Here is a 12,767-nt window from a genome sequence, read left to right as displayed (position 1 = left end):
AAAGTTTGGGGTCACTTAGAAATGTCCTTGATTTTGAAAGAAAGCACATTTTTGGTCCATTAAAATAACAGCAAATTGATCAGAAATACAGTGTAGACATTGTTAATGTTGTAAATGACTATTGTAGCTGGAAACGGCTGATTTTTTATGGAATATCTACATTGGTGTACAGAGTCCCATTATCAGCAACCATCATTCCTGTGTTCCAATGGTACTTTGTGTTAGCTAATCCAAGTTCATTCTTTTAAAAGGCTAATTGATCATTAAAAACCCTTTTGCAATTATGTTAGCACAGCTGAAAACTGTTGTTCTGATTAAAGAAGCAATCAAACTGGTCTTCTTTAGACTAGTTGAGTATGTGGAGCATCAGCATTTGTGGATCTGATTACAGGCTCAAAATGGCCAGAAACAAAGACTTTCTTCTGAAACTCGGTAGTCTATTCTTGTTCTGAGGAATGAAGGCTATTCCATGCGAGAAATTGCCATGAAACTGAAGATCTCGTACAATGCTGTGTACTACTCCCTTCACAGAACAGCGACAACTGGCTCTAACCAGAATAGAAAGAGGAGTGGGAGGCCCCGGTGCACAACTGAGCAAGAGGACAGGTGCATTAGAGTGACTAGTTTGAGAAACAGACGCCTCACAAGTCCTTAACTGGCAGCTTCATTAAATAGTACCCGCAAGTCAACGTCAACCCTGAAGAGGCGACTACGGGATGCTGGCCTTCTAGGCAGAGTTGCAAAGAAAAAGCTATATCTCAGACTGGCCAATAAAAAGAAGAGATTAAGATGGGCAAAAGAACACAGACACTGGATAGAGGAAGATTGGAAACAAGTGTTATGGACAGACGAATCTTCGTTTAAGGTGTTCGGCTCACAAAGAAGAACATTCGCGAGACGCAGAAAAAATGAACAGATGCTGGAGGAGTGCTTGACGCCATCTGTCAAGCATGGTGGAGGCAATGTGATGATCTGGGGCTGCTTTGCTGGTGGTAAAGTGGGAGATTTGTATAGTGTAAAAGGGTTCTTGAAGAAGGAAGGCTATCACTCCATTTTGCAATGCCATGCCATACCCTGTGGACGGTGCTTAATTGGAGCCAATTTCCTCCTACAACAGGACAATGACCCAAAGCACAGCTCCAAATTATGCAATAACTATTTCGGGAAGAAACAGTCAGCTGATATTCTGGCCAGCACAGTCACCGGATCTCAACCCTATTGAGCTGTTATGGGAGCAGCTTGACCGTATGGTACGTAAGAAGTGCCCATCAAGCCAATCCAACGTGTGGGAGGTGCTTCAGGAAGCATGGGGTGAAATCTCTTCAGATTACCTCAACAAAAATGACAACTAGAATGCCAAAGGTCTGCAAGGCTGTAATTGCTGCAAATGGAGGATTCTTTGACAAAAGCAAAGTTTGAAGGACACAATTATTACTTCAATTAAAAATCATTATTTATTACCTTGTCAAAATCTTGACTATATTTCCTATTCATTTTGCAACTCATTTCATGTATGTTTTCATGGAAAACAAGGACATTTTTTAGTGACCCCAAACTTTTGAATGGTAGCGTATATAGTGTACTTACTGTTGGGAATTGTAGAATACACAAGCTGCAGTTTCGAAATGTGGTTGTGCATCAGCAGTTTTTCTCTTGTTACAGTATGTCAGTCACTGATAGTCACTTAATTAGTCATGTCAGCTAACAATTTTTAGGTAGGTAAATTAGTCTAGCCAGCTATCATGGCCGAATGCCAACCAGGCACGAAGGGGGCACGTGCCCAGGGGCCCTGACCTCCAGGGGGCCCCCATTGATTTCTCACTCAGACATCATATTGTGTGTATGTATGTACTGATGGATGCTACTGACTGTAAATGTAATATATGAAAATGTAAATGATAAATGTACGCCTGGAATACTAGGTCTCTGTGGTTTTTCCCTCAGTAGAGTCAGTACAGAACCTTTTAGTTCTATTTCTGGGTAGAATTGCAGGAGATTAGCTGTAAAACCGCAAAAACAATTTCTCTGCCTCATGGCATAATGCGTAGAATATGCTTTAAATCGTCAACATTTTCTCTAAGTCTCATGGCAAAATGTGACTCGTTTCAGGACACTAGGCATATGTCGCATGTCACTACTTCACAGGAGATGCATTTTAACGTAAACAGGAAGACAGGAACCTTGCCGCTAGCCATGATTGGCTGAGATAATGGATGGGCTGGACATGCAGAGAGATGAGTTTGGAATGGTCTGTTATGTAGCACGCTTGTGTCTATAACATGAGCTGCCCAACATGTGTAGGTAATCCTTTCTAAAACAGCTTTTTTTAAAGATATCACGAAGAACTGCTAATGCTCTCCACTTTCTGGAGGACTGAGATTGATTGAAAATATTTGGAGGAAGCTGAAAAGAGAACACAGAAGGCTGTGGTAAAAAACATCTGTCTCTGGATTATATCTTCAAACTAAGGGCAATCATGGCATCCGTGACAGAGAGGGAGAAGCGTTCATTCATGTATGTGGGTAAGAGAGTCTTGCTAGCTACATTTTCAGATATTATACATTTCTAATTTTGTCAGAAAGTCATTTTCATTGCAAGTTAAAGCTGGCTAGCAAGCTACATGTCGCAACAAAAGACTCCACTATGCAAGTAACCATTTCACTGTACCGTTTTACACCTTCTGTATCCTGAAAAACTGCTCAATAATATGTTTCAAATTCATAACCCATAAATGGTGTCTCCCATCATGCTGAACTAGAGGCATGCCAGATAGGGCCTAAAAAATATATTTTGGCCTCATTCATGAAAAAGTGTTCAAAAGTAGGTTTCAAATTCGTAACCCAGAAACGGTGTCTGCCGTCATGGTGAACTAGCGTCATGTCGGATTCGGCCTAAAAATTTTCGGCCACGTTCATGAAAAAGTGCTTAAAAATATGTTTCAATTTCATAACCCAGAAAGGTAATGTGAAGAACAACATGACAGGCACCAAAGTCAGATTAGGATATAACGTTAGGCCAACGAGATATTGTCCAAGTTCTACAATTCTCCGGTAGAATGCCCTTCTTTTATTACGTTAAACTCGCAACCACATTTTCTGTACTTAGCTCGCCATTAACTTGTAAATAAGGATCTTTTTGTGTGCTTATTTTACTGTAATATTGAACACAAATTAGCTAGAGTTAAGGTGTTGTCAGCTATGTGATATGGTAATTATTTGAACTGGCTAGCCAGCAAACATAAGGTTAGCTAGTTAGCTAACTAACAAGCTAGAAACAAAACAAATCGTTATTTAGAAAGTTGCTTTTAGTTGCCTGTTTGCTAGATTACTATATGTCAAATACATTTTTAAAGGGACAGGTTGGTGTTAAAATGTTATTTTGGATCACCAGGCTGCTGACGTCATGAAGCCTGCCGTTTTTGTGTTTGTACTTTTCATAACGACAACTTTAATGTCGGACGACAATAGAATGTACATGATGTCACTGCGACAACTGCATACAGAAATGTTGATAGAAGTAGTATAAACCAGCCTTCAGTCTTGAAATCTTTGTTGTACACTACAATACTCACTGATCAGCACATGGCCGCACATGTGAATCCTTAAAGAAATGGGTGGGGCTAAGGCTTCAGAGGGTGTGAACGAAGCTGAATGGGTGTAGACAAAGAAGAGTTCTCCAGTAGGTGTACCAAAATATTCAAGGACCATTTTCTCCAAAGTGGTGTTACAAGTTTATGAACTTCCAATTACTTTCCCATTGTTCCTCAACTGTAGTGTATGATTTACAATTTTCTATCTCTCTCTACTTTTATCCAATGTAAAAAAACACAATTTACAATTTTGCTACATAAGACCGGATCGAGCCGGTCGGTGACAAATGTGTAGAATTTCATGAAATTAACTATAAAACTAAAATGTTTCTCTCTGATATCAGGGGGCCACAAAAAATGTTTTGCCTGGGAAATGGAGGCCCGCCCCAACAAAGGAGGCATGTTTTCATGCGCTTGGGCCCCAGGAAAATACTGAATTTCTCATTTGGGGCCCATGCTGTAAAAGTTGTGTTAAAGAGATTGTACGAATTGGAATTGCAGGGGTATTTATTTATATATTTATATTTGCAGGACATATATAAATAGGAAATAGATTATGCTCTACACCACTGGTTCTCAATCCTGGTCCTGCCCTAGGACTACACAACTGATTCAAATCATCAAAGCCTTTTGTTGAGTTGATCATTTGAATCAGCTGTGTAGCGCTAGGGCAAAAACAAAAATGTGCACCCCTTTGGGTCCCCAGGACCAGGATTGAGAACCACTGTTGTACACAATCGTGCACCATTTTCAGGAACCCATTTTGGCTCGTGAGCTCTACTTTCAAAATTACCTCCTGAAATTATATAAAACCCAAACACATCTTCAACTCATACCCAAATTATGTTGTTGACTATACTCGTATTTGTGGCCAAAGCTCAAACTTGTATCTCAAACAGACGTTTTCAAAAAGGCTTACTATTTCCTCATAGAACATGTCATGTTGGCTCTGCCAATCAGCAGTCTACTTGCATGAATACTTTTTATGACTGGTATACACCCACACCATTGGGGTACGCACAAACTATTCCAACACAGAAAAGCTACTTTTTAACATGCCTAATACATTTATTTGATAGAAATCTGGAAACACCAGACAGTTACTTCAAGGGATTATATTGAATCATGACCTGTAACTGGGTCACGTGAAGAAGTTAAAAACATTTCCCACCCAGTAACATGTTAATATATTTACTTTTTGACCTTCTAAATGTAGTTTTGTTGAGTGCATTGAATCCAAATGCAGCCGATGAAGAAGCGTTTGAAAACCCTATAATCAAGTTTGACTTTAACAGGGCCTGTAGGCAGACAGTACTGTAGTAGCATGGAAAGGGAATGAACCATTTAACTACAGTATTACTGAATCATGAGGTCAATTTTATTCAGCTGTTTTGATGTAGGCCTAGTTTATGCCAGGCACAGTAAGTAGACATAAACAGCCTCGGACAGGCCTTGGACACTTCTGGGATGCATCTCAATAGCCTACCAATAGTCTTACTCTCTTTGTCTCTTTTCCTTCATTTGCACTGACATGAAAGAGCTGGAAACATGGGACGGATTGGGCATCTGCCCCATTGCGTTCACCAATGTCCAATGGCCAGTGAAAAAAAGAGAGAGAGGGCACATGGGGATGAAGGAGCTTTAGACTGTTGAGACGCACCCAGTTTTCCCCGCTCCACTCAAGATTCTTTAAAATGGACAACTTAATAAAACACTGCACTGAATAGCAGTCAACTGGCCTCAGAGAAACCCTAGGCAAGACCCTCTCTCTCTCTCTCTCTCTCTCTCTCTCTCTCTCTTTACTTCAGAATGCATCTCACAGCATCGCTATTTCTGGCCAGTGTGCCTATCTGTTACCTAAGACCTTTCAATCCCATAGAGCACCTTGCTATTCACATGGGCACTGAGGCTCACACTACCATGGCTCTCAATGACGAACGGAGAGAAAGCCTAACATCTCAGTTGTGTCAGAGCCTAAGAGCTGCCAGCTCAGCATGCACGTCTACAAAAGATTATGGTGAAAGCTTCACAAATAGTCTGTATCTATAAACCACTATACAACATACAGTATAATACAGTATTTGTTTGACAACACAAAACGTATGCAATCAATTCATGTTAGACCATGTGTACAGGTATGTGTTTTGTTAACAACGCCTACCATGTTGACATAATGTTTAAAGAAATATAACAACCAGAGAATAGACCAACTCATGTCACAATGAAAACACTATTTAATTTGCGCCATTACAGAATGTTTTGATAAGGTCCTCTTAATATGATAGGTGATCAGTGAATGGGCCACTGATTCAAACACATTCTGAAATGAGCTGGCATCATTTCAGCCAACACAAAAGACTTGAATAGAATACACTGGAGATCACAGAATTCTAGCACAGATAGTATGAGCCACAACCTCAGTAGGTATAACCTTGAGACAAGACTATTAACTAATTACACACCCATCACGAGAGAGAGAGAGAGAGAGAGAGAGAGAGAGAGAGAGAGAAACACACACACACACACCCCTGCCGAGCCGGACGTCTGCCTCATTGTGCTACACAGCTGTGGTGTGAACATCTATCCCTCCCTTACAAATCAATCCACACACACGCATAGGCATCTGACAGAGCCACGTCACACTACAGATAGAAAAAAAACATACGGTAGCCTAAGCACCAAAACACAGAGATGCTCAAGATAGTTAGATACCCACTAGAGCTTATTACCAAGCAATAGCACCCAAAATACTGCCTTGCAGAAGGGCATAAATAGGTAGGAGAAGAGAGAGAAGAGAGGGAGGAGATGGAGGATAAAAAGGAGGAGCGGGGGGGGGCACAAATAATTACCTTCCATCATGATTGCAGATTTTCATTCCTCTGTCCCCCTCCACGGATGGAGGGAGACCAACAGATGGATAGAGAGACAGACAGGCGGATGGAGGAAGCCGAGATATTCCAAGTGGCTAAATGATGCCGGGTCTAGGGCATTCTTAATTGCCGAACGGCTCCCAAGTGAAGCGGAACGTCGTTGCTCCCTCCTCCTCCACCCCTTGAGCCCAGACACCAGCACACGGGGGGTGGGGGAGGTAGCCAGGCAGGCTGTCGGGCCGACGAAAGAGGCAGAGACAAGAGGCCCAGGGAAGGTGTAGAGAACCGGGGGAAGGGCCCAGCGCGTTAGGCCCCAGTCGCCCCAACAGCACTGACACACGCCATCAACGAGAGGTGGATGCTGAGTTAGAAAGGCAAAGGAGAAAAACACAAAGCTAGCGAGAGAGGCAGACTGAGAGAGAGATGGAGAGCAATGGAGGGAGTGATTATGCTGCTTGCTGATGTCACACCTGCACTGAGCCAATCCCGGCACTCTGGCAGTCATCTGCTTTGTCACATGGCTTCTGTCCCCTGATGCCTTAGCTCTTTCTTTAGCTTGGACTGTTAGCAGATATATTGTAGCCTATACATACAATTCCACACTCATTGCATGTTTTTTTTTATTGTACCTGCTAATACAGCAACATAACACAGGGATGCTTAAAATACCTATCAACAGTATGTAGACAATTCTACATGCACCTAGTATATGCAGTTTTTTGTGCAGATGTGAAGTCCTACCAAGGACACATGTCTTGATTTCTTCACGACTGTGTGTCTGTATAAATGTTTGGTATTTAACTGTATGCTCATTCACATCAGTATGTTTGTTGCTCTGTTTTCGCATCACAGGATGGCAATCCTTTATGCCAAAGTCGCATTGTCAACAACCATCAGCACACAAACACACACATTTAAAAAAATATATATTTTACCTTTATTTAACTAGGCAAGTCAGTTAAGAAAAAATTCTTATTTTCAATGACAGCCTAGGAACAGTGGGTTAACTGCCTGTTCGGGGGCAGAACAACAGATTGTACTTTGTCAGCTTGGGGATTTGATCTTGCAACCTTCTGGTTACTAGTCCAATGCTCTAACCACTAGGCTACCCTGCCGCCCCACATATGGCGAAGGGTACGGAGGACATCACACATACCTCAGCATGTCAGATAAAGAGGGAGATTTGTCAATTAGGGACGTTAGAAGGAGGATTCAAATGTGTATGTGGGAAGGGATAAGGGTATTTATTTGGAATTTGGGTAATTGTCATGGGACAGTGTAGCTCAGAGGCATTCTGTGAATAAAACCATTCCCTTATCGGAAATAACACATACACTTAGGTTGGAGTCATTAAAACTTGTTTTTCAACCACTCCACGTATTTCTTGTTAACAAACTATAGTTTTGGCAAGTCAGTTAGGACATCTACTTTGTGCATGACACGCCATTTTTCCAACAATTGTTTACAGATTATTTCACAATATCACAATTCCAGTGGGTCAGAAGTTTACATACACTAAATTGACTGCTTTTAAACAGCTTGGAAAATTCCAGAAAATGTCATGGCTTTAGAAGCATCTGATAGGCTAATTGATATAATTTGAGTCAATTGGAGGTGTACCTGTGGATGTATTTCAAAGGCCTAGCTTCAAACTCATTGCCTCTGCTTGACATCATGGGAAATCAAAAGAAATCAGGCAAGTCAAAAAATTGTAGACCTCCACAAGTCTGGTTCATCCTTTGGAGCAATTTCCAAATGCCTGAAGGTAACACGTTAGTCTGTACAAACAATAGTACACAAGTATAAACACCATAGGTGTCACGCCCTGATCTTAGAGATCCTTTTTATTCTCTATGTTAGGTCAGGGTGTGACTCGGTGGGAAAGTCTGTTTTCTATTTCTTTGTTTTTGGCCATGTGTGGTTCCCAATCAGAGGCAGCTGTCTATCGTTGTCTCTGATTGGGGATCACATATAAGTTGTAATTTTCCTTTTGGGTTTTGTGGGATCATGTTTTCTGTTTAGTGTCTGTGAAATGGATGTAAAACGGCTAGCGATGGTGCTTTGTGGGCAGAACTGAGAAAGCGTGTGCGAGCAAGGAGGCCTACACACCTGACTCAGTTACACCAGCTCTGTCAAGAGGAATGGGCCAAAATTCACCCAACTTATTGTGGGAAGCTTGTGGAAGGCTACCTGAAACATTTGACCCAAGTTAAACAATTTAAAGGCAATGCTACCAAATACACTCAATTAGTATGTTAACTTCTGACCTACTGGGAATTTGATGAAAGAAAGAAAAGCTGAAATCTCTTCTATTATTCTGACATTTCACATTCTTAAAATAAAGTGGTGATCCTAACTGACCTAAGACAGAATTTTTACGAGGATTAAATGTCAGGAATTGTGAAAAACTGAGTATAAATGTATTTGGCTAAGGTGTATGTTAACTTATAACTTCAACTGTACATTTCACATGTGAACACGTGACTTTAATGTGACATGAAGCAACGTGACAACATGATCTCTTGTGAAATAAATGTGACAACATGGGGAGGCACTTGGGATTTGAACTCAACACCTTTTGGTTGCAAGCTACCTGAAGTTCCTGCTGCACCACCAGGTCTGTTGACATCTGCCTCCCGTGTCTGTTGAAGATCAGCTGGCTATATCATGACACTAGGCGAGACCCAAATGCAGACACGGGAGGCAGGTGGTTGGAGTTTCAGATGTTTAATAAATCTAAAGGGAATAGGCAAGAGAATGGTCGTGGACAGGCAAAAGGTCATAACCAGATTAGAGTCCCAGGAGGCACAGAGTGGCAGGCAGCCTTGAGGTCAGGGCAGGTGGGTACAAAGTCCAGAACAGGCAAGTGTCAAAACCGGGAGGACTAGAAAAAGGAGAAAAGGCAAAGCAGGAAAACAGGCTGGTAGGCTTGGACATACAAGACGAACTGGCACAGAGAGACAGGAAACACATGGATACATACACTGGGAAAGACAAGCGACACCTAGTGGGGGTGGTGACAATAACGAGGACAGGTGAAACAGATCAGGGCGTGACAAGCTACTGTTTTATTGCCAAGAATACACTTCTGCACTTTCCTAAAGTTGCAGTTAAATATATACCAAAACTATACCAAAGGTGTTATTTCTATAAAATAAGAGTATGCTTCTGTATTCCAATGTAAATTACTGTACAAATCTTCTACTGTTACCACTTCACCTTAAATGGTATTTGAACTCGTGACTTCAACCTGAAGTGTATTGCTACAGTGCAGCTACACCACCAGATTTGTGAGCGTGAAAGGAATATAGGCTACAGACTTATTGTCAGGAATGTGTTTCTACACTTTGCCAAAAGCTGCCCAGAATCAAGTAAATTACCAATTACCCCCATCAATGCAACATTAACATAAAACAAGCAATGCTCAAGGACACTTGACTTCTATGAGCATACATTCTTTGAGGATTTGAACATGCAACCTCTTGGTTGGGAGTGCATCAATGTTTCTGCAGTGCCACCAGGTTCATACTTATTGATTTGAACATATATTAACACACTCTCAAAAATAATTGTCTGGTTAGGGTACACTACATTGTTCCCTAGGGTACAAAAAGGTAAAAGGGTACAGATGCAGTATGAACTCACATGGTACAATGTTGTACCTTGTAGGTATAATGGGCCAATTTTCTACCCAATATTTGTGTCACACCCTGATCTGTTTCACCTGTAAGTTGTGATTGTCTCCACCCCCCTCCAGGTGTTGCTCATCTTCCCATTATCCCCTGTGTATTTATACCTGTGTTTTCTGTCTGTCTGTGCCAGTTTTTTTTTCTTCTTCAAGCCTACCAGTGGTTTCTCAGCTCGTGGTATGCAGGGTGGCATGCTGACTGCATGAATGTCCACCAAAGCTGTTGCCAGAGAATTGAATGATAATTTCTCTACCATAAGCCACCTCCAACATCATTTTAAATAATTTGGCAGTACATCCAACTGGCCTCAAAACCACAGACCACGTGTAATCACGGGGCGGCAGGGTAGCCTAGTGGTTAGAGTGTTGGACTAGTGACCGAAAGGTTGCAAGTTTGAATCCCCGAGCTGACAAGGTACAAATCTGTCATTCTGCCCCTGAACAGGCAGCTAACCCACTGTTCCTAGGCCGTCTTTGAAAATAAGAATTTGTTCTTAACTGACTTGCCTAGTAAAAAATAAATAAAATAAAACCATGCCAACCCAGGACCTCCACCTCCGGCTTCTTCACGTGCGGGATCGTCTGAGACCAGACAGCTGATGAAGCTGAGGATTATTTCTGTCTGTAAAAAAGCCCTTTTGTGGGGGAAAACTCATTCTGATTGGCTGGGCCTATGCCCTCCCAGGTCCACCCATGATTGCACGCCCCAGCCAAGTCATGTGAAATACATAAATTAGGATGTGATTCATTCAATTGACTGATTTCCTTATATGAACTGTAATTCAGTAAAATCATTGAAATTGTTGTATGTTACGTTTATATTTTTGTTCAGTATATTTGACCATGTCCCCGAATATGCTAATGAGCCCCAGACAACACATAGGTCCCACCTACATTTTAAGAGCAGTATAGCTCTCCAACTCTCCAGAAATTTCCGACTGGCTAATTCGTTGAACATGGAACGTGATGAGTTTCCTAGTTTTGACGAGCACGTGCACGCAACATAATGCTGCATTTGTAACTAAGTGGGAAGGGGGAATTTACCACACACGACTGGGAAAACTCTACTTGAACGTCCCTCCAACTGGTAATTACTAGTGGAAAACTCATCCATCATCCTGAGCTCCCACTTCTCCCACATTCTGATCTCCGATGCCACCTACTAAGGAAATTACCTTTATAACAGCATGTTCGGCAGTTAAATGCAAAAACAAAACATCATTAATAAAAAGCAATATATTAATATGTTGTTGTTTTTTACACTAATTTGTTTATGAGCATGATAGCTGAACTTAAAGTTTATGGTTTACGCAGCTTGTTGGCCATTAGCCAATCAGCGTTTCTCAACGAGTTCAAAGCACATGAATTTATCCAACTGATATTTACTTCACTAATGGTAAATTCCCACCTCCCTCACGGTTACGAATGCAGCATTAAATTGAATATATTGGGTAGCTAGCTAAGTTTTTTTCCTCGATGGACCTGCATTTACAATGTATGCAATTTCAGTTTGTGTAGTTGTTGGTTTAGCTTTCTGTGACTTTGTAGAAAGTACGGTCTGCATGTGTAGGCGCATGTTGCGTCATGATTGCAAAGTGTCCCGATATCTTTTCCAACGGTCCCATTATCTTTTACAACTGTCCCGTTATCTGGTTTTAATGTCCATTCTAGAATATCTTTCTAGCCAATCAGGAACAATGCTGTGGAATAAATAGAATTATAAACTGGGTGGTTCAAGCCCTGAATGTTGATTTTTCTGAAAGCTGTGGTAATACCACAGATTTTTTATTTATTTTTATTTCACCGTTATTTTAACCAGGTAGGCAAGTTGAGAACAAGTTCTCATTTACAATTCCGACCTGGCCAAGATAAAGCAAAGCAGTTCGACACATACAACAGCACAGGGTTACACATGGAGCAAAACAAACATACAGTCAATAATACAGTAGAAAAATAAGTCTATATACAATGTGAGCAAGTGAGGTGAGATAAGGGAGGTACAATATAGCAAGTAAAACACTGGAATGGTTGATTTGCAGTGGAAGAATGTGCAAAGTAGAGATATAAATAATGGGGTGCAAAAGGAGCAAAATAAATACAGTAGGGAAAGAGGTAGTTGTTTGGGCTAAATTATAGATGGGCTATATACAGGTGCAGTAATCTGTGAGCTGCTCTGACAGCTGGTGCTTAAAGCTAGTGAGGGAGATGCGTTTCCAGTTTCAGAGATTTTTGTAGTTTGTTCCAGTCATTGGCAGCAGAGAACTGGAAGGAGAGGTGGCCAAAGGAAGAATTGGTTTTGGGGGTGACCAGAGAGATATACCTGCTGGAGTGCGTGCTACAGGTGGGTGCTGCTATGGTGACCAGCGAGCTGAGATAAGGGGAGACTTTACCTAGCAGGGTCTTGTAGATGACCTGGAGCCAGTGGTTTTGGCGACGAGTATGAAGCGAGGGCCAGCCAACAAGAGCGTACAGGTCGCAGTGGTGGGTAGTATATGGGGCTTTGGTGACAAAACGGATGGCACTGTGATAGACTGCATCCAGTTTATTGAGTAGGGTATTGGAGGCTATTTTGTAAATGACATCGCTGAAGTTGAGGATAGGTAGGATGGTTGTTGTGAAA

The 12,767-nt window shown here is 41.5% G+C and overlaps 1 protein-coding gene across 8 annotated transcripts in view; it reads right to left on the bottom strand.

The window, feature by feature from the left end:
• Nucleotides 1–6,930, bottom strand: part of LOC109875389 (SH3-containing GRB2-like protein 3-interacting protein 1) — a 32,977-nt gene extending 26,047 nt beyond the window's left edge. For 3 of the 8 annotated variants that reach the window (XM_031810510.1, XM_031810511.1, XM_031810514.1), the window contains exon 1: nt 6,439–6,928. In XM_031810510.1, coding sequence (XP_031666370.1) covers nt 6,439–6,448 — 10 coding nt within the window. In that variant the 5' untranslated portion in view covers nt 6,449–6,928. Of the gene's footprint in view, nt 1–6,438 lie in introns of all 8 variants that reach the window. The other 5 variants (XM_031810512.1, XM_031810515.1, XM_031810517.1 and 2 more) reach the window with 4 other exon arrangements.
• Nucleotides 6,931–12,767: the final 5,837 nt, after the last annotated feature.

This window comes from Oncorhynchus kisutch, linkage group LG30, assembly GCF_002021735.2.
Source record: "Oncorhynchus kisutch isolate 150728-3 linkage group LG30, Okis_V2, whole genome shotgun sequence".
Taxonomy (NCBI): Eukaryota; Metazoa; Chordata; class Actinopteri; order Salmoniformes; family Salmonidae; genus Oncorhynchus; species Oncorhynchus kisutch.
The sequence above is the reverse complement of the archived record's forward strand: the minus strand, read 5'-3'. Positions and strand labels throughout refer to the sequence as shown.